This window comes from Gobio gobio (assembly GCF_949357685.1).
Source record: "Gobio gobio genome assembly, chromosome: 3".
Taxonomy (NCBI): Eukaryota; Metazoa; Chordata; class Actinopteri; order Cypriniformes; family Gobionidae; genus Gobio; species Gobio gobio.
Window position 1 is genome coordinate 12,049,826 of NC_137099.1, and position 27,216 is coordinate 12,077,041.

At 40.5% G+C, this 27,216-nt stretch overlaps 1 protein-coding gene across 1 annotated transcript in view; it reads right to left on the bottom strand.

Moving 5' to 3' along the window:
- LOC307123425 (interferon-induced protein 44-like) overlaps nt 1-25,830 on the bottom strand; it is a 37,722-nt gene extending 11,892 nt beyond the window's left edge. Inside the window, exons 1-2 of the mRNA XM_079811957.1 lie at nt 25,626-25,830; nt 25,458-25,491 (exon numbers count right to left, since the gene is read on the bottom strand). Coding sequence (XP_079668083.1) covers nt 25,458-25,491; nt 25,626-25,665 — 74 coding nt within the window. The 5' untranslated portion in view covers nt 25,666-25,830. The remainder of the gene's footprint in view (nt 1-25,457; nt 25,492-25,625) is intronic.
- Between the last annotated feature and the right edge of the window lie 1,386 nt (nt 25,831-27,216).

Genomic DNA, 27,216 nt, shown 5'->3' on the forward strand with positions numbered 1-27,216 from the left:
TCAGTTACTCTCCAAATTAATGTATAAACAATTTAAAGACAGCATATTTTAAATATGTGTTGTATTGTCATCTTTTTATGAATGAAGGCCAGTATCACTGATACTAAAGTCTCTATGAAACATTAATAATGTTACATTACAGTATAACTGAAAGCTCCCAATTTCAACATTTATTAGGCTTTAAAAAAACAACTTTTAATTTAAGTAAACTTAAAACAATCTTTACATAAACCCAAAATAATAAATGTTATATTTACCCATGGCCTTCCCTGTTATACATATACAGAAATGTAATAGTTATCAAACCTTCCTTAACTGCGTAAATAATAAATGAAATATAGATTAATCATCATTAAAGCTACAATTTTCTCTGTTCCTGTTGTTCTTTGATGAACATTAATGACATCATCATCAGTGCTCCTGTCACTTTAAGAACGGCCGCGGATCTCACGCGCTGTCCCGCGCATCTCATTTCCTCACAACTCTTTAAGTTCATTTAAGACGTTATTTAACTAATTTAAGACTCCTAATATGAGAATACTCAAAATCCTCTGTGTTATTGTTTGTTCAAGAGCAAAAGAGAACTCGATGTGAGCAGGAAACTGACGCGAGTCTATCTATGCGTCGAGTGTGTGTGTGTGTGTGTGTGTGTGTGTGTGTCAGTGTCCCTTGATTAGCTGACATGAGACGCATCCACACCATAGACTGTAAAAATATAGATCCACACACACAGACAGGACACTGACACCAGGCCCGTCGCGACAAGGCAGGCAAACCAAGCAATTGCTCGGGGCCCCAAGACAACGACAGGTTAAGAATAAAATGAAACGACAAACTGTGTGAGCGCCCCATTGATAGTCAATGCAGTAAGTGCAATGACACTGTTATCGGGATCCCCCTTAAGGGGCCCCTCTCAGTAGTCGCTGACAGCAGCCAGCCAACCACGCGATCTCTGCAGCCGGCAAAATACAAAATCTCCTCGGATTTGAAGCGGAATTTTATGCTTCAGGAAGCCAGAAAAGAAAAAAGAGAAAGGAAGAAGAGGATAAGAAAAAACAAGATAGTGGTATGTGATAAATTACACTGGATAAATTAGCTCTACTTGTCTTGTACAAAAATGGTGTAAGTTTGCAGCAGGTAGGCTAGCAAAAATATGTTTATGTTAGCTATCGTTACCTGCCTGACGGCAAATGCTGCTTGTAACGAACTCAGTGCAACTTTTTTTTCGAACAGACGGTATGACATGAGATCGCTATAGCTTTGTAATAGGTTTTGATGAAAGTGGCATAGCATGCTATACTAACTATTATTTATGCTATGCATAAATAACCTGGAATAGTTAATATAGCATGCTATATTAACAATTATTAGGGGTTCAAGCATGAAATGCTGAAACCCTATTGTAATTGTAAGGATTCGTAAAACGCATCGTGCAGGCCAAACCGTAAGGCCTAGAGACATGAAACCTGGCCAGATGGTAGGCCTCAGTTTGGGGACAACCTATCAGTGTATGACCCCGAATGGCCCATAGGTGGCGCTACAGCAACCAAAAGTTCAAAATTGCTCATAACTCTTAGACTGTTTGCCCCAGGATCAAGTGTCTTATATCGTTGGAATCCTTGGCTCAGGGCAGACAAAATGGCTATCTCCGATTTGGATGTAGGCAGGGAAAATTTTCTGCTATGTCGAATTTTGTCCAAAACCTACTTTTGCGAACTAGTCCCTGGTTTTTCGCCCGATCGGAACCGAACCAGTCTAGGAGAATTCTCTGGACTCTCTCGATCAATAATTATCAAAAAAAAGTTGAACTTTGGCATTTGGCTGGCTGTAACAGGGTCATTTAGAAAAGGGGCGTGGCAAAATACACTAAAAAGCCTATACATCCCAAATGAAAACTCAGAACTTCACCAAAATTGATGAGCATATGTGTCAGAACATGGCGAGGAAGCATGCAGAGTTTCATGGAGATCGGACCATAGGTGGCGCTATAACTGGCAAAAAGCCTTCATTCTTATTAGGGGTTCAAGCATGAAATGCTGAAACCCTATTGTAATTGTAAGGATTCGTAAAACGCATCGTGCAGGCCAAACCGTAAGGCCTAGAGACATGAAACCTGGCCAGATGGTAGGCCTCAGTTTGGGGACAACCTATCAGTGTATGACCCCGAATGGCCCATAGGTGGCGCTACAGCAACCAAAAGTTCAAAATTGCTCATAACTCTTAGACTGTTTGCCCCAGGATCAAGTGTCTTATATCGTTGGAATCCTTGGCTCAGGGCAGACAAAATGGCTATCTCCGATTTGGATGTAGGCAGGGAAAATTTTCTGCTATGTCGAATTTTGTCCAAAACCTACTTTTGCAAACTAGTCCCTGGTTTTTCGCCCGATCGGAACCGAACCAGTCTAGGAGAATTCTCTGGACTCTCTCGATCAATAATTATCAAAAAAAAGTTGAACTTTGGCATTTGGCTGGCTGTAACAGGGTCATTTAGAAAAGGGGCGTGGCAAAATACACTAAAAAGCCTATACATCCCAAATGAAAACTCAGAACTTCACCAAAATTGATGAGCATATGTGTCAGAACATGGCGAGGAAGCATGCAGAGTTTCATGGAGATCGGACCATAGGTGGCGCTATAACTGGCAAAAAGCCTTCATTCTTATTAGGGGTTCAAGCATGAAATGCTGAAACCCTATTGTAATTGTAAGGATTCGTAAAACGCATCGTGCAGGCCAAACCGTAAGGCCTAGAGACATGAAACCTGGCCAGATGGTAGGCCTCAGTTTGGGGACAACCTATCAGTGTATGACCCCGAATGGCCCATAGGTGGCGCTACAGCAACCAAAAGTTCAAAATTGCTCATAACTCTTAGACTGTTTGCCCCAGGATCAAGTGTCTTATATCGTTGGAATCCTTGGCTCAGGGCAGACAAAATGGCTATCTCCGATTTGGATGTAGGCAGGGAAAATTTTCTGCTATGTCGAATTTTGTCCAAAACCTACTTTTGCGAACTAGTCCCTGGTTTTTCGCCCGATCGGAACCGAACCAGTCTAGGAGAATTCTCTGGACTCTCTCGATCAATAATTATCAAAAAAAAGTTGAACTTTGGCATTTGGCTGGCTGTAACAGGGTCATTTAGAAAAGGGGCGTGGCAAAATACACTAAAAAGCCTATACATCCCAAATGAAAACTCAGAACTTCACCAAAATTGATGAGCATATGTGTCAGAACATGGCGAGGAAGCATGCAGAGTTTCATGGAGATCGGACCATAGGTGGCGCTATAACTGGCAAAAAGCCTTCATTCTTATTAGGGGTTCAAGCATGAAATGCTGAAACCCTATTGTAATTGTAAGGATTCGTAAAACGCATCGTGCAGGCCAAACCGTAAGGCCTAGAGACATGAAACCTGGCCAGATGGTAGGCCTCAGTTTGGGGACAACCTATCAGAGTATGACCCCGAATGGCCCATAGGTGGCGCTACAGCAACCAAAAGTTCAAAATTGCTCATAACTCTTAGACTGTTTGCCCCAGGATCAAGTGTCTTATATCGTTGGAATCCTTGGCTCAGGGCAGACAAAATGGCTATCTCCGATTTGGATGTAGGCAGGGAAAATTTTCTGCTATGTCGAATTTTGTCCAAAACCTACTTTTGCGAACTAGTCCCTGGTTTTTCGCCCGATCGGAACCGAACCAGTCTAGGAGAATTCTCTGGACTCTCTCGATCAATAATTATCAAAAAAAAGTTGAACTTTGGCATTTGGCTGGCTGTAACAGGGTCATTTAGAAAAGGGGCGTGGCAAAATACACTAAAAAGCCTATACATCCCAAATGAAAACTCAGAACTTCACCAAAATTGATGAGCATATGTGTCAGAACATGGCGAGGAAGCATGCAGAGTTTCATGGAGATCGGACCATAGGTGGCGCTATAACTGGCAAAAAGCCTTCATTCTTATTAGGGGTTCAAGCATGAAATGCTGAAACCCTATTGTAATTGTAAGGATTCGTAAAACGCATCGTGCAGGCCAAACCGTAAGGCCTAGAGACATGAAACCTGGCCAGATGGTAGGCCTCAGTTTGGGGACAACCTATCAGAGTATGACCCCGAATGGCCCCTAGGTGGCGCTACAGCAACCAAAAGTTCAAAATTGCTCATAATTCTTAGACTGTTTGCCCCAGGATCAAGTGTCTTATATCGTTGGAATCCTTGGCTCAGGGCAGACAAAATGGCTATCTCCGATTTGGATGTAGGCAGGGAAAATTTTCTGCTATGTCGAATTTTGTCCAAAACCTACTTTTGCGAACTAGTCCCTGGTTTTTCGCCCGATCGGAACCGAACCAGTCTAGGAGAATTCTCTGGACTCTCTCGATCAATAATTATCAAAAAAAAGTTGAACTTTGGCATTTGGCTGGCTGTAACAGGGTCATTTAGAAAAGGGGCGTGGCAAAATACACTAAAAAGCCTATACATCCCAAATGAAAACTCAGAACTTCACCAAAATTGATGAGCATATGTGTCAGAACATGGCGAGGAAGCATGCAGAGTTTCATGGAGATCGGACCATAGGTGGCGCTATAACTGGCAAAAAGCCTTCATTCTTATTAGGGGTTCAAGCATGAAATGCTGAAACCCTATTGTAATTGTAAGGATTCGTAAAACGCATCGTGCAGGCCAAACCGTAAGGCCTAGAGACATGAAACCTGGCCAGATGGTAGGCCTCAGTTTGGGGACAACCTATCAGTGTATGACCCCGAATGGCCCATAGGTGGCGCTACAGCAACCAAAAGTTCAAAATTGCTCATAACTCTTAGACTGTTTGCCCCAGGATCAAGTGTCTTATATCGTTGGAATCCTTGGCTCAGGGCAGACAAAATGGCTATCTCCGATTTGGATGTAGGCAGGGAAAATTTTCTGCTATGTCGAATTTTGTCCAAAACCTACTTTTGCGAACTAGTCCCTGGTTTTTCGCCCGATCGGAACCGAACCAGTCTAGGAGAATTCTCTGGACTCTCTCGATCAATAATTATCAAAAAAAAGTTGAACTTTGGCATTTGGCTGGCTGTAACAGGGTCATTTAGAAAAGGGGCGTGGCAAAATACACTAAAAAGCCTATACATCCCAAATGAAAACTCAGAACTTCACCAAAATTGATGAGCATATGTGTCAGAACATGGCGAGGAAGCATGCAGAGTTTCATGGAGATCGGACCATAGGTGGCGCTATAACTGGCAAAAAGCCTTCATTCTTATTAGGGGTTCAAGCATGAAATGCTGAAACCCTATTGTAATTGTAAGGATTCGTAAAACGCATCGTGCAGGCCAAACCGTAAGGCCTAGAGACATGAAACCTGGCCAGATGGTAGGCCTCAGTTTGGGGACAACCTATCAGTGTATGACCCCGAATGGCCCATAGGTGGCGCTACAGCAACCAAAAGTTCAAAATTGCTCATAACTCTTAGACTGTTTGCCCCAGGATCAAGTGTCTTATATCGTTGGAATCCTTGGCTCAGGGCAGACAAAATGGCTATCTCCGATTTGGATGTAGGCAGGGAAAATTTTCTGCTATGTCGAATTTTGTCCAAAACCTACTTTTGCAAACTAGTCCCTGGTTTTTCGCCCGATCGGAACCGAACCAGTCTAGGAGAATTCTCTGGACTCTCTCGATCAATAATTATCAAAAAAAAGTTGAACTTTGGCATTTGGCTGGCTGTAACAGGGTCATTTAGAAAAGGGGCGTGGCAAAATACACTAAAAAGCCTATACATCCCAAATGAAAACTCAGAACTTCACCAAAATTGATGAGCATATGTGTCAGAACATGGCGAGGAAGCATGCAGAGTTTCATGGAGATCGGACCATAGGTGGCGCTATAACTGGCAAAAAGCCTTCATTCTTATTAGGGGTTCAAGCATGAAATGCTGAAACCCTATTGTAATTGTAAGGATTCGTAAAACGCATCGTGCAGGCCAAACCGTAAGGCCTAGAGACATGAAACCTGGCCAGATGGTAGGCCTCAGTTTGGGGACAACCTATCAGTGTATGACCCCGAATGGCCCATAGGTGGCGCTACAGCAACCAAAAGTTCAAAATTGCTCATAACTCTTAGACTGTTTGCCCCAGGATCAAGTGTCTTATATCGTTGGAATCCTTGGCTCAGGGCAGACAAAATGGCTATCTCCGATTTGGATGTAGGCAGGGAAAATTTTCTGCTATGTCGAATTTTGTCCAAAACCTACTTTTGCGAACTAGTCCCTGGTTTTTCGCCCGATCGGAACCGAACCAGTCTAGGAGAATTCTCTGGACTCTCTCGATCAATAATTATCAAAAAAAAGTTGAACTTTGGCATTTGGCTGGCTGTAACAGGGTCATTTAGAAAAGGGGCGTGGCAAAATACACTAAAAAGCCTATACATCCCAAATGAAAACTCAGAACTTCACCAAAATTGATGAGCATATGTGTCAGAACATGGCGAGGAAGCATGCAGAGTTTCATGGAGATCGGACCATAGGTGGCGCTATAACTGGCAAAAAGCCTTCATTCTTATTAGGGGTTCAAGCATGAAATGCTGAAACCCTATTGTAATTGTAAGGATTCGTAAAACGCATCGTGCAGGCCAAACCGTAAGGCCTAGAGACATGAAACCTGGCCAGATGGTAGGCCTCAGTTTGGGGACAACCTATCAGAGTATGACCCCGAATGGCCCATAGGTGGCGCTACAGCAACCAAAAGTTCAAAATTGCTCATAACTCTTAGACTGTTTGCCCCAGGATCAAGTGTCTTATATCGTTGGAATCCTTGGCTCAGGGCAGACAAAATGGCTATCTCCGATTTGGATGTAGGCAGGGAAAATTTTCTGCTATGTCGAATTTTGTCCAAAACCTACTTTTGCGAACTAGTCCCTGGTTTTTCGCCCGATCGGAACCGAACCAGTCTAGGAGAATTCTCTGGACTCTCTCGATCAATAATTATCAAAAAAAAGTTGAACTTTGGCATTTGGCTGGCTGTAACAGGGTCATTTAGAAAAGGGGCGTGGCAAAATACACTAAAAAGCCTATACATCCCAAATGAAAACTCAGAACTTCACCAAAATTGATGAGCATATGTGTCAGAACATGGCGAGGAAGCATGCAGAGTTTCATGGAGATCGGACCATAGGTGGCGCTATAACTGGCAAAAAGCCTTCATTCTTATTAGGGGTTCAAGCATGAAATGCTGAAACCCTATTGTAATTGTAAGGATTCGTAAAACGCATCGTGCAGGCCAAACCGTAAGGCCTAGAGACATGAAACCTGGCCAGATGGTAGGCCTCAGTTTGGGGACAACCTATCAGAGTATGACCCCGAATGGCCCATAGGTGGCGCTACAGCAACCAAAAGTTCAAAATTGCTCATAACTCTTAGACTGTTTGCCCCAGGATCAAGTGTCTTATATCGTTGGAATCCTTGGCTCAGGGCAGACAAAATGGCTATCTCCGATTTGGATGTAGGCAGGGAAAATTTTCTGCTATGTCGAATTTTGTCCAAAACCTACTTTTGCGAACTAGTCCCTGGTTTTTCGCCCGATCGGAACCGAACCAGTCTAGGAGAATTCTCTGGACTCTCTCGATCAATAATTATCAAAAAAAAGTTGAACTTTGGCATTTGGCTGGCTGTAACAGGGTCATTTAGAAAAGGGGCGTGGCAAAATACACTAAAAAGCCTATACATCCCAAATGAAAACTCAGAACTTCACCAAAATTGATGAGCATATGTGTCAGAACATGGCGAGGAAGCATGCAGAGTTTCATGGAGATCGGACCATAGGTGGCGCTATAACTGGCAAAAAGCCTTCATTCTTATTAGGGGTTCAAGCATGAAATGCTGAAACCCTATTGTAATTGTAAGGATTCGTAAAACGCATCGTGCAGGCCAAACCGTAAGGCCTAGAGACATGAAACCTGGCCAGATGGTAGGCCTCAGTTTGGGGACAACCTATCAGTGTATGACCCCGAATGGCCCATAGGTGGCGCTACAGCAACCAAAAGTTCAAAATTGCTCATAACTCTTAGACTGTTTGCCCCAGGATCAAGTGTCTTATATCGTTGGAATCCTTGGCTCAGGGCAGACAAAATGGCTATCTCCGATTTGGATGTAGGCAGGGAAAATTTTCTGCTATGTCGAATTTTGTCCAAAACCTACTTTTGCGAACTAGTCCCTGGTTTTTCGCCCGATCGGAACCGAACCAGTCTAGGAGAATTCTCTGGACTCTCTCGATCAATAATTATCAAAAAAAAGTTGAACTTTGGCATTTGGCTGGCTGTAACAGGGTCATTTAGAAAAGGGGCGTGGCAAAATACACTAAAAAGCCTATACATCCCAAATGAAAACTCAGAACTTCACCAAAATTGATGAGCATATGTGTCAGAACATGGCGAGGAAGCATGCAGAGTTTCATGGAGATCGGACCATAGGTGGCGCTATAACTGGCAAAAAGCCTTCATTCTTATTAGGGGTTCAAGCATGAAATGCTGAAACCCTATTGTAATTGTAAGGATTCGTAAAACGCATCGTGCAGGCCAAACCGTAAGGCCTAGAGACATGAAACCTGGCCAGATGGTAGGCCTCAGTTTGGGGACAACCTATCAGTGTATGACCCCGAATGGCCCATAGGTGGCGCTACAGCAACCAAAAGTTCAAAATTGCTCATAACTCTTAGACTGTTTGCCCCAGGATCAAGTGTCTTATATCGTTGGAATCCTTGGCTCAGGGCAGACAAAATGGCTATCTCCGATTTGGATGTAGGCAGGGAAAATTTTCTGCTATGTCGAATTTTGTCCAAAACCTACTTTTGCGAACTAGTCCCTGGTTTTTCGCCCGATCGGAACCGAACCAGTCTAGGAGAATTCTCTGGACTCTCTCGATCAATAATTATCAAAAAAAAGTTGAACTTTGGCATTTGGCTGGCTGTAACAGGGTCATTTAGAAAAGGGGCGTGGCAAAATACACTAAAAAGCCTATACATCCCAAATGAAAACTCAGAACTTCACCAAAATTGATGAGCATATGTGTCAGAACATGGCGAGGAAGCATGCAGAGTTTCATGGAGATCGGACCATAGGTGGCGCTATAACTGGCAAAAAGCCTTCATTCTTATTAGGGGTTCAAGCATGAAATGCTGAAACCCTATTGTAATTGTAAGGATTCGTAAAACGCATCGTGCAGGCCAAACCGTAAGGCCTAGAGACATGAAACCTGGCCAGATGGTAGGCCTCAGTTTGGGGACAACCTATCAGTGTATGACCCCGAATGGCCCATAGGTGGCGCTACAGCAACCAAAAGTTCAAAATTGCTCATAACTCTTAGACTGTTTGCCCCAGGATCAAGTGTCTTATATCGTTGGAATCCTTGGCTCAGGGCAGACAAAATGGCTATCTCCGATTTGGATGTAGGCAGGGAAAATTTTCTGCTATGTCGAATTTTGTCCAAAACCTACTTTTGCGAACTAGTCCCTGGTTTTTCGCCCGATCGGAACCGAACCAGTCTAGGAGAATTCTCTGGACTCTCTCGATCAATAATTATCAAAAAAAAGTTGAACTTTGGCATTTGGCTGGCTGTAACAGGGTCATTTAGAAAAGGGGCGTGGCAAAATACACTAAAAAGCCTATACATCCCAAATGAAAACTCAGAACTTCACCAAAATTGATGAGCATATGTGTCAGAACATGGCGAGGAAGCATGCAGAGTTTCATGGAGATCGGACCATAGGTGGCGCTATAACTGGCAAAAAGCCTTCATTCTTATTAGGGGTTCAAGCATGAAATGCTGAAACCCTATTGTAATTGTAAGGATTCGTAAAACGCATCGTGCAGGCCAAACCGTAAGGCCTAGAGACATGAAACCTGGCCAGATGGTAGGCCTCAGTTTGGGGACAACCTATCAGTGTATGACCCCGAATGGCCCATAGGTGGCGCTACAGCAACCAAAAGTTCAAAATTGCTCATAACTCTTAGACTGTTTGCCCCAGGATCAAGTGTCTTATATCGTTGGAATCCTTGGCTCAGGGCAGACAAAATGGCTATCTCCGATTTGGATGTAGGCAGGGAAAATTTTCTGCTATGTCGAATTTTGTCCAAAACCTACTTTTGCGAACTAGTCCCTGGTTTTTCGCCCGATCGGAACCGAACCAGTCTAGGAGAATTCTCTGGACTCTCTCGATCAATAATTATCAAAAAAAAGTTGAACTTTGGCATTTGGCTGGCTGTAACAGGGTCATTTAGAAAAGGGGCGTGGCAAAATACACTAAAAAGCCTATACATCCCAAATGAAAACTCAGAACTTCACCAAAATTGATGAGCATATGTGTCAGAACATGGCGAGGAAGCATGCAGAGTTTCATGGAGATCGGACCATAGGTGGCGCTATAACTGGCAAAAAGCCTTCATTCTTATTAGGGGTTCAAGCATGAAATGCTGAAACCCTATTGTAATTGTAAGGATTCGTAAAACGCATCGTGCAGGCCAAACCGTAAGGCCTAGAGACATGAAACCTGGCCAGATGGTAGGCCTCAGTTTGGGGACAACCTATCAGAGTATGACCCCGAATGGCCCATAGGTGGCGCTACAGCAACCAAAAGTTCAAAATTGCTCATAACTCTTAGACTGTTTGCCCCAGGATCAAGTGTCTTATATCGTTGGGATCCTTGGCTCAGGGCAGACAAAATGGCTATCTCCGATTTGGATGTAGGCAGGGAAAATTTTCTGCTATGTCGAATTTTGTCCAAAACCTACTTTTGCGAACTAGTCCCTGGTTTTTCGCCCGATCGGAACCGAACCAGTCTAGGAGAATTCTCTGGACTCTCTCGATCAATAATTATCAAAAAAAAGTTGAACTTTGGCATTTGGCTGGCTGTAACAGGGTCATTTAGAAAAGGGGCGTGGCAAAATACACTAAAAAGCCTATACATCCCAAATGAAAACTCAGAACTTCACCAAAATTGATGAGCATATGTGTCAGAACATGGCGAGGAAGCATGCAGAGTTTCATGGAGATCGGACCATAGGTGGCGCTATAACTGGCAAAAAGCCTTCATTCTTATTAGGGGTTCAAGCATGAAATGCTGAAACCCTATTGTAATTGTAAGGATTCGTAAAACGCATCGTGCAGGCCAAACCGTAAGGCCTAGAGACATGAAACCTGGCCAGATGGTAGGCCTCAGTTTGGGGACAACCTATCAGTGTATGACCCCGAATGGCCCATAGGTGGCGCTACAGCAACCAAAAGTTCAAAATTGCTCATAACTCTTAGACTGTTTGCCCCAGGATCAAGTGTCTTATATCGTTGGAATCCTTGGCTCAGGGCAGACAAAATGGCTATCTCCGATTTGGATGTAGGCAGGGAAAATTTTCTGCTATGTCGAATTTTGTCCAAAACCTACTTTTGCGAACTAGTCCCTGGTTTTTCGCCCGATCGGAACCGAACCAGTCTAGGAGAATTCTCTGGACTCTCTCGATCAATAATTATCAAAAAAAAGTTGAACTTTGGCATTTGGCTGGCTGTAACAGGGTCATTTAGAAAAGGGGCGTGGCAAAATACACTAAAAAGCCTATACATCCCAAATGAAAACTCAGAACTTCACCAAAATTGATGAGCATATGTGTCAGAACATGGCGAGGAAGCATGCAGAGTTTCATGGAGATCGGACCATAGGTGGCGCTATAACTGGCAAAAAGCCTTCATTCTTATTAGGGGTTCAAGCATGAAATGCTGAAACCCTATTGTAATTGTAAGGATTCGTAAAACGCATCGTGCAGGCCAAACCGTAAGGCCTAGAGACATGAAACCTGGCCAGATGGTAGGCCTCAGTTTGGGGACAACCTATCAGTGTATGACCCCGAATGGCCCATAGGTGGCGCTACAGCAACCAAAAGTTCAAAATTGCTCATAACTCTTAGACTGTTTGCCCCAGGATCAAGTGTCTTATATCGTTGGAATCCTTGGCTCAGGGCAGACAAAATGGCTATCTCCGATTTGGATGTAGGCAGGGAAAATTTTCTGCTATGTCGAATTTTGTCCAAAACCTACTTTTGCGAACTAGTCCCTGGTTTTTCGCCCGATCGGAACCGAACCAGTCTAGGAGAATTCTCTGGACTCTCTCGATCAATAATTATCAAAAAAAAGTTGAACTTTGGCATTTGGCTGGCTGTAACAGGGTCATTTAGAAAAGGGGCGTGGCAAAATACACTAAAAAGCCTATACATCCCAAATGAAAACTCAGAACTTCACCAAAATTGATGAGCATATGTGTCAGAACATGGCGAGGAAGCATGCAGAGTTTCATGGAGATCGGACCATAGGTGGCGCTATAACTGGCAAAAAGCCTTCATTCTTATTAGGGGTTCAAGCATGAAATGCTGAAACCCTATTGTAATTGTAAGGATTCGTAAAACGCATCGTGCAGGCCAAACCGTAAGGCCTAGAGACATGAAACCTGGCCAGATGGTAGGCCTCAGTTTGGGGACAACCTATCAGTGTATGACCCCGAATGGCCCATAGGTGGCGCTACAGCAACCAAAAGTTCAAAATTGCTCATAACTCTTAGACTGTTTGCCCCAGGATCAAGTGTCTTATATCGTTGGAATCCTTGGCTCAGGGCAGACAAAATGGCTATCTCCGATTTGGATGTAGGCAGGGAAAATTTTCTGCTATGTCGAATTTTGTCCAAAACCTACTTTTGCGAACTAGTCCCTGGTTTTTCGCCCGATCGGAACCGAACCAGTCTAGGAGAATTCTCTGGACTCTCTCGATCAATAATTATCAAAAAAAAGTTGAACTTTGGCATTTGGCTGGCTGTAACAGGGTCATTTAGAAAAGGGGCGTGGCAAAATACACTAAAAAGCCTATACATCCCAAATGAAAACTCAGAACTTCACCAAAATTGATGAGCATATGTGTCAGAACATGGCGAGGAAGCATGCAGAGTTTCATGGAGATCGGACCATAGGTGGCGCTATAACTGGCAAAAAGCCTTCATTCTTATTAGGGGTTCAAGCATGAAATGCTGAAACCCTATTGTAATTGTAAGGATTCGTAAAACGCATCGTGCAGGCCAAACCGTAAGGCCTAGAGACATGAAACCTGGCCAGATGGTAGGCCTCAGTTTGGGGACAACCTATCAGTGTATGACCCCGAATGGCCCATAGGTGGCGCTACAGCAACCAAAAGTTCAAAATTGCTCATAACTCTTAGACTGTTTGCCCCAGGATCAAGTGTCTTATATCGTTGGAATCCTTGGCTCAAGGCGGACAAAATGGCTATCTCAGATTTGCTCGCCCTTCAGGCGCCAATTTCGAGTAAATTGCATTTTTTTTTAAAAACAATTTTTGCTGAATTCTCCTAGGTTTTTGGCCCGATTGGAACCAAACCACTGCAAGAATATTCTCTGGAGTCTGACAATCAATAATCATCCAAAAAATTCAAAATTTAAATTAACAGTCGATAAGGGGAACCAAAATCTTTTATGGCACTAGGGCCATTTTTACTAAAATGGTTATAAATTGTGAACGGAAAGAGATATTTTTTGCTAAACTTGGGACACATGTTCATAAGCTCAATCTGAGTTGACATGAAAAAGAATCGTGACAATTGGCCACTTGGTGGCGCTATAACAGTGAAAAAAATCATGAAAATAGCTATAAGCGCACCCAACCGTTAGTCTACTGAAAATTGGCATGCGGTGTCTTTGTCCAGGGTGCCATGATAGTCATGATATGAGAATATTGGTGTATCTCAAAAAACTCAGTATACGTCATTGGCTTTGCCTTGAAGGAGCCTTAGAAGTTTCAAGCCCGTGTTTTTTTCACAGGAGTGGCCTCCTAAGAATCCTTGCCGAGTCCAACAATACCAAACATGCCAGGTTTCGCTTTATGGTTTTTGTAAGTGTCATTTAGAGCTTTAAAAAATTGTGGTTATCTTCAAAGCCGTTAGTCTGATCGAGACAACAACAAAAAAACAAAGGAAATTTGAAAACATAGGTAAATAGCTAAACAATAATGCCAAAATGTTAAAATTATGATAGAAACTGACAAACAAAATTATTAAATCCAATCAATTTCACCCATGGATCATTTTGATGCTCTCACATGTTTGAAACGAACAATGATGGATTGTGATGAAATTTGTTTTGAATTGAGACTGGCGAATCCCCGTCCATACTGTCAATGACCGTTCGCAAAGACCCGCCCACTTTAGTTACTATTGCTATGTCTGACAAGTGATGCCACTCTCACACCACCACAAGTTCTCACGCAGTGAAAAATACATTGTGGATCAGAGAAAAGACTGCGCGCTGACAGACGAGTACTTTTGATATGAAACAAAGTCTCACCTTTCAAATGTAGTAATTTTTTAGAGACATTTAAACAATAAATACCATTTTGTGACTCTTTAATGTGTCTGATAGATCGCTGTAGACTCGAGGCTCAGTTAAAGCTGCTTGTGAACCGATCATCTCTTCCTTCTAGTTAATTTATATCATTAAAATAAACATGAATGAACATAAAAGGAATGTTGTTTTAAAGTGCTAAGACGTCAGTACACTTTGTTTTTCAAATTTAAATCCTCCTATGTTAATCTACTAACTTTCCTGACTGCTTTGTTGGACAAAATGGCGGATTATGATTAGTCAGATCGCCTGTCAATAAAACTCCCTGCAAAGGGTCAATTGAGAATAGGCTTGTTTGAGATGAGCAAAATATTCGCAGAACCGATCACCGGTGATCAGCACGAGATGCATGCCGGTTACAAATGTGTCAGAGTGCGGTCTGCCTTGCTCTGATGTCATGCTGATGTATGTCAAAAATATCTCGCGAGCGCAAGGCGCACGTGTCGGATTCTGCAGTCGCACGCAGTTGCTCTCCACCGACTGCGCTGATCAAAAGCATGATGGGAAACGACTTGCTGACGACACAGCTTAATGCTCATTGGTTTAAACAACTGTGATGTATTGTTCTCTTATAAAATGTTTGATTTTAAAACTCTAATATCATGTTTTATGTGTATATGTTGTTTGTGAATATTCCCAAACTATCTGACAGTGCGATCTCTTTGGGTTATGCAATTTATTTTTTATAAAAAAATAAAATAACTAAAAACACATGTCTGTATTAAAGAAAGAAATATTGATAAACATGTATTTGTAATGGAATTAAATAACAAGTACTTTGGGTGTCTTGTTCATTTTATTTATTTTCATATAAAAGCAACATAACTTGAATTACATCCAGTTTATTAGCAAAACTGTGCACGAGCGTGAATCGCGTGAATCCCGCGATATCCATCTTTGATCTCGCAGGTGTCAGATCCACTGTGAGTAGAGAGAACTGTCTGGCTTGCCTGTGCTTTTTTCACTCCTCCTCTCACTGCAGCCACCTACTCTAGCATACATTTCAGACGAGGCAAGGCGCATCTCAAACAAGCCTATTGTCTGTGCGCACAATCCTGATCTAATCGACAACTTTGCAGTTGCACATAGGAAAGCCCGGAAAATCCCACTATAATGTAAGAGAGCATATTTTTTATGTATTTGGACCTAGGCCTAACAATGTTTTATAGTGCGCTGTCCCCATTGTTTTTTTGTTGTTTTTTTGTTTTGTTTTTGGTGAGCGTAGGCTACTCATGATTTTGTTAGTAATCTCATCTCTTATATGCTGTGTATGATCATATCCTGCCCTATTCATGGTAGCCTACTCGCGAACATTGCGTCATCAATTGCGTCATCAAGGGGCCTGCCTTGATAATCCTACTTAAGGGCCCGGTGTTGGCTCGTTCGTTACGCCACTGAATATAATTGTCTAAACTCCTTATTAAAATTACATATTTACAACAAATCTGACTCATATATACATATGGGCACACTTTGAGTACTACTAATAAAAGTGGTGGAGATCAGGCAAGACTATAAGAAGACTCTAACTATAACTGTAAAAACGCTTTAAAACCATATATTTCCTATGGTAAACTGCCTGTATAGGCTGTAAATTGACTTTTTCATCTATGATGGCAGTTGTTAAATGCTTGCTAAATAAAACTTAATGTCTTTTGATGCTTGTGTGCTTAAAGGCCTTAACTGCTTGAACCCCGATAAATGCTGCTTGCAGCTTTAATTATAAACATTATTTAACCAGAAAGAGGCAGAGGAACATGATTTTTTTCATAGCTTTTTCATATCTTAATGTGCTAGTGTCGGGATATACGGTAGTGACAGTTTGCAAATATGACATTATTTTTATGAGTTACCAATGGATCTTGAACAATTACTTTATTCTGTGGCAAGTTTTACACTGTTACATTTTGAAGTACAGTATCAGGACAACCCACATGTTTTACTGGTACTGTTTACATGTTTTACTGGTAGGCTACTGCCCACATGTTTTACTGGTACTGTTTATTAACTTCCTCCATGTCCATTTTGCTTGGGGCCCCCAAATTTCTTCAAACGGCCCTGACTGACACACACACACACACACACACACAGGACATTGGCATACAGCGCGTTCTCTTGTGTCTTGTCACGTTTGGAAGCATTTACATGAATAAGAGCGTGATGATCATGTAACGCTAACAAAAATGGATATAAAAACGGACGCTGCGTTATTTGCGTTAAATATTTTTAATGCGTTAAGCTGAAAAAATTAATCGCCATTTTTAACGCGTTAATTTGCCCAGCCCTAATATATATATATATATATATATATATATATATATATAGCCATTTTTATACCATCTTCTGAGGATAAAATAGGTCATTAAATGGATAAAATGGATCCTTTTAACTTTTTGTCATTTTCACCAAGTAAAATGTTACATACATTTTCATGCTACAATAATTAATAAAATGATTAATTAGTAATGGGTGATAGAAACAAATGCAATATAAACGATACGATAGAGATTGTATCGCGATAATGCATGTTGATGACACAATCTACCCGTGAAATTTATGCTGCGTTCCAGGCAGGTTTTTGAACCTGTAAGCTACGACTTCAAACCATGAATTTCCCACTGGTATTTACAACTTTGTGGTGGCGTTCATGTGCATGACTTGAACGCACCAAAAGTCACGCCAAACTGCCTGAGCGCAAGGAATTGTGGTAGCTAGATGTAAAAGCATGGCGGACCAATCCTTTCTATCGCCAAAGGTGCTTACTCCTTGCTTATTTGAGGGAAACGGAGGATAAAAAATAGTGTATAAGGCAAGAGAAGCTGTTATACCTTTTATTTTACGTTATTCATGTAAGACTTTCATAAACACCGCATCCATAGGGGCTGCCATTGTTGTTTCGCGGGCTATGTGACATCAGGGTCTAACTGGGAGTACATCGTCTGGCCGCTGGAGATGCCGCCTGAAGTACCGCTTCGAGATACCAGTGCCGCATTTTGCGCCAGCCCTGAGGGGTAACACGACTAATCTGTTCTACTACCTCAAATAATTGCCTAATACTGGGAGTATTTCCCTAATTTACAGTATCTGTTCCTTTATTAACAAGACACCAGTTTTCATTTAATTAAGATAACAAAATGTTTAAAACCAAATACGTTACATTAGGCTGCAGGTAAGAAACTTTGTTTGAAATATGTTTTATTTTAAGTATCTGTGCATTAGCCTAAACAAAATAATTTGATTTGCCTAATACTGAAAGTATTGTCAGTAGTCTGTTCCTTAACTAAAAAGACACCAGTTGTTCCTGTTCTCTGCATCTTGGGTGGCATTTAAGAACAAAGGACATTCAAGCAGGAATGTAAAAAAAATGCTGACAGCTTGCATGCACTAACAGGTTTCTTTTCTGAACACTTTCCATATATGGCACGCATCTCCCTGTATCATTGCGTGATACTTTTGTATCCTTTTTGTAAAGTTTTAGCCTGGTCGCCATTCACTGCCATTATATGGACCCTTAAAGAAAAAACACATGAACTTCCTTAAGAACACATGAATGTGCAGAAATAAGTGGTCACATGTGATCACATGAAATTCATGTGGTTTTTCTGTAAGGGAAGGAGCGCGTACAGGTCTTTTTTTCCCCCTTTTTTCTGCTTTTTCTTTGTTAAAGTCTCTGCAGCTAGTGTACTTGAATTTTATTTATCTGCAACATTATGTTGTATAATTACAGTTTTGCACAATAAATGTTCTCAAAAAGTTTCTTTCTTTCTTTCTTTCTTTCTTTCTTTCTTTCTTTCTTTCTTTCTTTCTTTCTTTCTGAGTGCTCGAGTGAGTCGGCTAAAATGTCTTGCTGTACTATAAAACAGATGACTTGAACAGAATTATTAACAATTAAATATTGTTTTGCACAAGTTTGTGCTCTTTCTTAAGACGACAAATAATTCTAGTTGGTAAAATGTATGGGGAGAGATACCAATAATATTTTACAGGGAAATTAAATTCTTAGTTTACACAGTATTTGCACTTTAATCTGAACAGATTCTAAGTGGATAGAAATGTTGATCGGTGTAAAAACGAGTTCTGGCTGTCTTTCTCTGCCTTTGAGAAAATGACAGGCCAGACGAGCCAATCCTGAAGTCTCCTGGTTTGACGTCCAAGCAGGAACGGTTTCCTCCCTTTCCTCCGCCCAGAGAATCTGGCACGCCCATGCAAACACTCGAGATCATTAACGTTACTTGTGAACGAGTGAACACAGGCAGTTTCTCAGTGTTTGGATGTACAAATGAAAACAGAAGTCTTTCTTCAGTTCCTTCTGATCTGTGATCATTGATTTCTTATGTGTAGCTTATTATTTATTATTTGTGGACACGCAGCGGCTTCTCTCTCTCCCGACAGAACAGTGTTTTCGTGTTTTCTATCTTGTGAGTCAGTGTTTTTGTACGTCCTTGTCGCGTCTATCTGTTCTAAAATGTGCATACAGTCTTTTCTGTTTAACATCAGCAGTCACATCTTTAGAGATAAACTTCACACACGCCGAAGCTCGGCCTCCAACATCCCCGACCCCCAGTACTGCATCTGGCCCACAGCGGAGGCACCAAACGCGGCGTGAGATTAAGCAGAAGGAGGGTAAGCGTGAGCATATCTGGGCTAGGCTAGCCAGCTTTCCCCACAATAAACTGGATAACATTCGATTACAGCTGTTGTGTCTTTGTTTGCGCTGTGTAACGTTACTCAATGCGCTTCACTGACGCTATTCATATGATTGGAACATATCTAGAAATAATGCTATACTCAACACTTACTAAGTCGTTCATCTCGCTGTAATGGTACTTTGCATGTGTTACAAAGTTGGTAGAATAATGATGAAGAGGACTCGGTGTGACTGGGACTCGTGTTTATTCAGAACTCTCAAATACAAACACAACTCGCGCTGACTGACAGCGCTCTCATAACTCAGTAGTTACTATAAATAACTTTGTTAGCAATCGCTTCGTCTCCGTGATGTCCGGTTCACGAACGAATCATTCTTTTGAATCGGTTCTTTTTAGTGAACCGAACCAGTTCACCAAATCGGACTGAATCGTTCTAAACGGTTCGCGTCTCGAGTCAGCGCTGATCCATAATTTACTAAAGTTACTAACTTTCTGACATGAGTGACAGCCCCTCCGACTAGAAATAAACTAATAACCTGAAGTATATGCTAGTAACTACAACAGTTCACCCTGAACTGAGACATGCTGAGAGAACTGATGAGAAGTGAACACAGGTCCATCCGTCTCTCTGGCAGAGTCAGGCAGACTTGTGCCTGCTCGTGCCTCGTTAAACCAAGCCCCCTCCGCTCATTTAAAATGCAAAGATGTCAGCCAATCACAACAGTGGGCGTTTTTACTGAAGTCTCACAGCAGACACGCCTCTTGAAGCAGGGCATTCAGCCAAAGGGGCAAACAGCAGTATAGAAAAAATGCCTTTTATTTCTAAATTATGACATTTTATGATGTAAAAATCATACTAATAATATAAGTACACCTCAGAAAACACTATAAAATAATAGAAAAATGCCATGCCATGGGACCTTTAAGAATACTTATATACAATGGGCCATTTGACTTTATTCTCCATTAAACCACTAGATGGCACAAATTTATCTCAGCACTTTTCCACACATCCGCTTATATATATATATATATATATATATATATATATATATATATATATATATATATATATATATATATATATATATATATATATATATATATATATATATATATAGCCATTTTTATACCATCTTCTGAGGATAAAATAGGTCATTAAATGGATAAAATGGATCCTTTTAACTTTTTGTCATTTTCACCAAGTAAAATGTTACATACATTTTCATGCTACAATAATTAATAAAATGATTAATTAGTAATGGGTGATAGAAACAAATGCAATATAAACGATACGATAGAGATTGTATCGCGATAATGCATGTTGATGACACAATCTACCCGTGAAATTTATGCTGCGTTCCAGGCAGGTTTTTGAACCTGTAAGCTACGACTTCAAACCATGAATTTCCCACTGGTATTTACAACTTTGTGGTGGCGTTCATGTGCATGACTTGAACGCACCAAAAGTCACGCCAAACTGCCTGAGCGCAAGGAATTGTGGTAGCTAGATGTAAAAGCATGGCGGACCAATCCTTTCTATCGCCAAAGGTGCTTACTCCTTGCTTATTTGAGGGAAACGGAGGATAAAAAATAGTGTATAAGGCAAGAGAAGCTGTTATACCTTTTATTTTACGTTATTCATGTAAGACTTTCATAAACACCGCATCCATAGGGGCTGCCATTGTTGTTTCGCGGGCTATGTGACATCAGGGTCTAACTGGGAGTACATCGTCTGGCCGCTGGAGATGCCGCCTGAAGTACCGCTTCGAGATACCAGTGCCGCATTTTGCGCCAGCCCTGAGGGGTAACACGACTAATCTGTTCTACTACCTCAAATAATTGCCTAATACTGGGAGTATTTCCCTAATTTACAGTATCTGTTCCTTTATTAACAAGACACCAGTTTTCATTTAATTAAGATAACAAAATGTTTAAAACCAAATACGTTACATTAGGCTGCAGGTAAGAAACTTTGTTTGAAATATGTTTTATTTTAAGTATCTGTGCATTAGCCTAAACAAAATAATTTGATTTGCCTAATACTGAAAGTATTGTCAGTAGTCTGTTCCTTAACTAAAAAGACACCAGTTGTTCCTGTTCTCTGCATCTTGGGTGGCATTTAAGAACAAAGGACATTCAAGCAGGAATGTAAAAAAAATGCTGACAGCTTGCATGCACTAACAGGTTTCTTTTCTGAACACTTTCCATATATGGCACGCATCTCCCTGTATCATTGCGTGATACTTTTGTATCCTTTTTGTAAAGTTTTAGCCTGGTCGCCATTCACTGCCATTATATGGACCCTTAAAGAAAAAACACATGAACTTCCTTAAGAACACATGAATGTGCAGAAATAAGTGGTCACATGTGATCACATGAAATTCATGTGGTTTTTCTGTAAGGGAAGGAGCGCGTACAGGTCTTTTTTTCCCCCTTTTTTCTGCTTTTTCTTTGTTAAAGTCTCTGCAGCTAGTGTACTTGAATTTTATTTATCTGCAACATTATGTTGTATAATTACAGTTTTGCACAATAAATGTTCTCAAAAAGTTTCTTTCTTTCTTTCTTTCTTTCTTTCTTTCTTTCTTTCTTTCTTTCTTTCTTTCTTTCTTTCTTTCTTTCTGAGTGCTCGAGTGAGTCGGCTAAAATGTCTTGCTGTACTATAAAACAGATGACTTGAACAGAATTATTAACAATTAAATATTGTTTTGCACAAGTTTGTGCTCTTTCTTAAGACGACAAATAATTCTAGTTGGTAAAATGTATGGGGAGAGATACCAATAATATTTTACAGGGAAATTAAATTCTTAGTTTACACAGTATTTGCACTTTAATCTGAACAGATTCTAAGTGGATAGAAATGTTGATCGGTGTAAAAACGAGTTCTGGCTGTCTTTCTCTGCCTTTGAGAAAATGACAGGCCAGACGAGCCAATCCTGAAGTCTCCTGGTTTGACGTCCAAGCAGGAACGGTTTCCTCCCTTTCCTCCGCCCAGAGAATCTGGCACGCCCATGCAAACACTCGAGATCATTAACGTTACTTGTGAACGAGTGAACACAGGCAGTTTCTCAGTGTTTGGATGTACAAATGAAAACAGAAGTCTTTCTTCAGTTCCTTCTGATCTGTGATCATTGATTTCTTATGTGTAGCTTATTATTTATTATTTGTGGACACGCAGCGGCTTCTCTCTCTCCCGACAGAACAGTGTTTTCGTGTTTTCTATCTTGTGAGTCAGTGTTTTTGTACGTCCTTGTCGCGTCTATCTGTTCTAAAATGTGCATACAGTCTTTTCTGTTTAACATCAGCAGTCACATCTTTAGAGATAAACTTCACACACGCCGAAGCTCGGCCTCCAACATCCCCGACCCCCAGTACTGCATCTGGCCCACAGCGGAGGCACCAAACGCGGCGTGAGATTAAGCAGAAGGAGGGTAAGCGTGAGCATATCTGGGCTAGGCTAGCCAGCTTTCCCCACAATAAACTGGATAACATTCGATTACAGCTGTTGTGTCTTTGTTTGCGCTGTGTAACGTTACTCAATGCGCTTCACTGACGCTATTCATATGATTGGAACATATCTAGAAATAATGCTATACTCAACACTTACTAAGTCGTTCATCTCGCTGTAATGGTACTTTGCATGTGTTACAAAGTTGGTAGAATAATGATGAAGAGGACTCGGTGTGACTGGGACTCGTGTTTATTCAGAACTCTCAAATACAAACACAACTCGCGCTGACTGACAGCGCTCTCATAACTCAGTAGTTACTATAAATAACTTTGTTAGCAATCGCTTCGTCTCCGTGATGTCCGGTTCACGAACGAATCATTCTTTTGAATCGGTTCTTTTTAGTGAACCGAACCAGTTCACCAAATCGGACTGAATCGTTCTAAACGGTTCGCGTCTCGAGTCAGCGCTGATCCATAATTTACTAAAGTTACTAACTTTCTGACATGAGTGACAGCCCCTCCGACTAGAAATAAACTAATAACCTGAAGTATATGCTAGTAACTACAACAGTTCACCCTGAACTGAGACATGCTGAGAGAACTGATGAGAAGTGAACACAGGTCCATCCGTCTCTCTGGCAGAGTCAGGCAGACTTGTGCCTGCTCGTGCCTCGTTAAACCAAGCCCCCTCCGCTCATTTAAAATGCAAAGATGTCAGCCAATCACAACAGTGGGCGTTTTTACTGAAGTCTCACAGCAGACACGCCTCTTGAAGCAGGGCATTCAGCCAAAGGGGCAAACAGCAGTATAGAAAAAATGCCTTTTATTTCTAAATTATGACATTTTATGATGTAAAAATCATACTAATAATATAAGTACACCTCAGAAAACACTATAAAATAATAGAAAAATGCCATGCCATGGGACCTTTAAGAATACTTATATACAATGGGCCATTTGACTTTATTCTCCATTAAACCACTAGATGGCACAAATTTATCTCAGCACTTTTCCACACATCCGCTTATATATATATATATATATATATATATATATATATATATATATATATATATATATATATATATATATATATATATATATATATATATATATATATATAGCCATTTTTATACCATCTTCTGAGGATAAAATAGGTCATTAAATGGATAAAATGGATCCTTTTAACTTTTTGTCATTTTCACCAAGTAAAATGTTACATACATTTTCATGCTACAATAATTAATAAAATGATTAATTAGTAATGGGTGATAGAAACAAATGCAATATAAACGATACGATAGAGATTGTATCGCGATAATGCATGTTGATGACACAATCTACCCGTGAAATTTATGCTGCGTTCCAGGCAGGTTTTTGAACCTGTAAGCTACGACTTCAAACCATGAATTTCCCACTGGTATTTACAACTTTGTGGTGGCGTTCATGTGCATGACTTGAACGCACCAAAAGTCACGCCAAACTGCCTGAGCGCAAGGAATTGTGGTAGCTAGATGTAAAAGCATGGCGGACCAATCCTTTCTATCGCCAAAGGTGCTTACTCCTTGCTTATTTGAGGGAAACGGAGGATAAAAAATAGTGTATAAGGCAAGAGAAGCTGTTATACCTTTTATTTTACGTTATTCATGTAAGACTTTCATAAACACCGCATCCATAGGGGCTGCCATTGTTGTTTCGCGGGCTATGTGACATCAGGGTCTAACTGGGAGTACATCGTCTGGCCGCTGGAGATGCCGCCTGAAGTACCGCTTCGAGATACCAGTGCCGCATTTTGCGCCAGCCCTGAGGGGTAACACGACTAATCTGTTCTACTACCTCAAATAATTGCCTAATACTGGGAGTATTTCCCTAATTTACAGTATCTGTTCCTTTATTAACAAGACACCAGTTTTCATTTAATTAAGATAACAAAATGTTTAAAACCAAATACGTTACATTAGGCTGCAGGTAAGAAACTTTGTTTGAAATATGTTTTATTTTAAGTATCTGTGCATTAGCCTAAACAAAATAATTTGATTTGCCTAATACTGAAAGTATTGTCAGTAGTCTGTTCCTTAACTAAAAAGACACCAGTTGTTCCTGTTCTCTGCATCTTGGGTGGCATTTAAGAACAAAGGACATTCAAGCAGGAATGTAAAAAAAATGCTGACAGCTTGCATGCACTAACAGGTTTCTTTTCTGAACACTTTCCATATATGGCACGCATCTCCCTGTATCATTGCGTGATACTTTTGTATCCTTTTTGTAAAGTTTTAGCCTGGTCGCCATTCACTGCCATTATATGGACCCTTAAAGAAAAAACACATGAACTTCCTTAAGAACACATGAATGTGCAGAAATAAGTGGTCACATGTGATCACATGAAATTCATGTGGTTTTTCTGTAAGGGAAGGAGCGCGTACAGGTCTTTTTTTCCCCCTTTTTTCTGCTTTTTCTTTGTTAAAGTCTCTGCAGCTAGTGTACTTGAATTTTATTTATCTGCAACATTATGTTGTATAATTACAGTTTTGCACAATAAATGTTCTCAAAAAGTTTCTTTCTTTCTTTCTTTCTTTCTTTCTTTCTTTCTTTCTTTCTTTCTTTCTTTCTTTCTTTCTTTCTTTCTTTCTTTCTTTCTTTCTGAGTGCTCGAGTGAGTCGGCTAAAATGTCTTGCTGTACTATAAAACGGATGACTTGAACAGAATTATTAACAATTAAATATTGTTTTGCACAAGTTTGTGCTCTTTCTTAAGACGACAAATAATTCTAGTTGGTAAAATGTATGGGGAGAGATACCAATAATATTTTACAGGGAAATTAAATTCTTAGTTTACACAGTATTTGCACTTTAATCTGAACAGATCATTGTTTTGACTGCTATGCACAAAGATAAGACATAGCCTGCACATAAGAATAGCGTATTTACAAGTATAGCTTACCCAAAGACAAATTTCCTCCATGGTTCATCAAGTTCTGTGGAAAAACATAGCAATTAATTCTAAATAATTTTGTTAAACAGATACATTTGATGAATTATGCATTTATGGGAAGATCAAAATCAATAAAAAAAAAATTAAGTTAAAAGATGCAAAGTATGCAGTACTTACCTCCTGAGGGTGTTTCATTTTTTGAATTTGACCCTCCCATTGGTGATCTCCCTTTCTTTTTTTCCTCTTATAAATTCAGCAAATAAAACCACACTATACTGCAGAAACACACAGCTGTTTAAACTACAGAGTAATAACAAGAATCACAGAATTGCTATGCACTGTACTGTCTTGTGTTTCTTGGGATGTGCAAGCATTATGTGATGGCAGCTCTCATCCGAGGCTATATTTATACTTGCAGGTTTTCAGTTTCACTTTAAAAATCACATCATCATTGTTTCAATGGAAAGAAAAAGAGAATTTTTGTTTATGTGCACTCCAATTTTTTGCGATATTCTTTTGTGTATAATCATTATAATATGATTGGAGGTCAAAATAATTTTCTCTGAAAAACACATTTATTTTCTGTTTGATCCTAACCCTAAGTATGGCTTGAAATAGGCTATATATAGTTATCTGCTGTGGGTTTTTTCCTTGTCTTTGCAGATTAGGTTAGTGTCTTACAAAGTGTCAGTGACAGCTGATTAGAACAAAACAAAACTCAATCAAACTGATTTTTTACTAGAGGAAACATCACAATTTTCCATGGCTGTTAATTCATGACTACTTGATTAGGATTTAATTTGAAACAGATTAGGGAGTTATTTTATAATAGCTGATTCTCTATAGAAGACATCACTAATTTCCATAAATTTTCCAGGCCTTAAAAAACGCATTTAACTCTTTCCCCGCCACTAACGGAAATTTCAGGCTTTCCGTGTTTTCACTCTTATGGGGCGCTATTACAGATCTTCTGAAAGATAACTGAATCTCCTGTTCAAAATAAAGGTAAAAAAGAAGCAGAAACAAATGATAACATGTAAGCAGATGCATATGTAAAATAACGCGACCATCAACATTAAACATCATATAAATCAAAACTGCCAAATGTTACTGTCACAATTGAACAGTGTGAGTGTCCATGATTACCACCAGAGGGCACTCCACCCCAGACTGTCACTCCATCAAGGACTACATTACCCATAATACTCTCTGCCCGGACTCATCATCCCTGATTACATCTACCTGTGTCTCATTACCCTGTTCACCTCACCCTATATAAGCCTGGTTATCTCAGACATTTATTGCGAAGTCTTGTTTGTTGTAACACTGCATATTTGAGCATTCGCCCTGGTTTCTTGTCTCTTGGTCTTGGATTTTCTTGCCTGTTCTGTGGATTACCCTTTTGCCTGTCTCTCCTGCCTTGTTTGCCTGTTTGGACTGCTTGCCTGTGTATGTACTTTTTCCTGTTTTTGACTACGATTGTGGATTATCCTTTAATAAAGCTGCATTTGGATTCTCAGCCTTTGTGTCTCGGAGCAGTTACGTTACTGTTACTGAATGAAATGTCAACCAAGGATGAGCTATAGGACTGTGCAAGCTTTGGGGGTGTTGATGGACTCGATTTACTCTGATGGACTGATTATCTCTGTTTTGATCATCGTTGAATACAATCTGGATGTCGGCCTAGTCTTTGCCAAAAAAGGAATAAAAAAAAAAAAGGAATGCATGAAGCTAGAATAAAACTTTTTTTTTTTTTTCATCCCGAGGC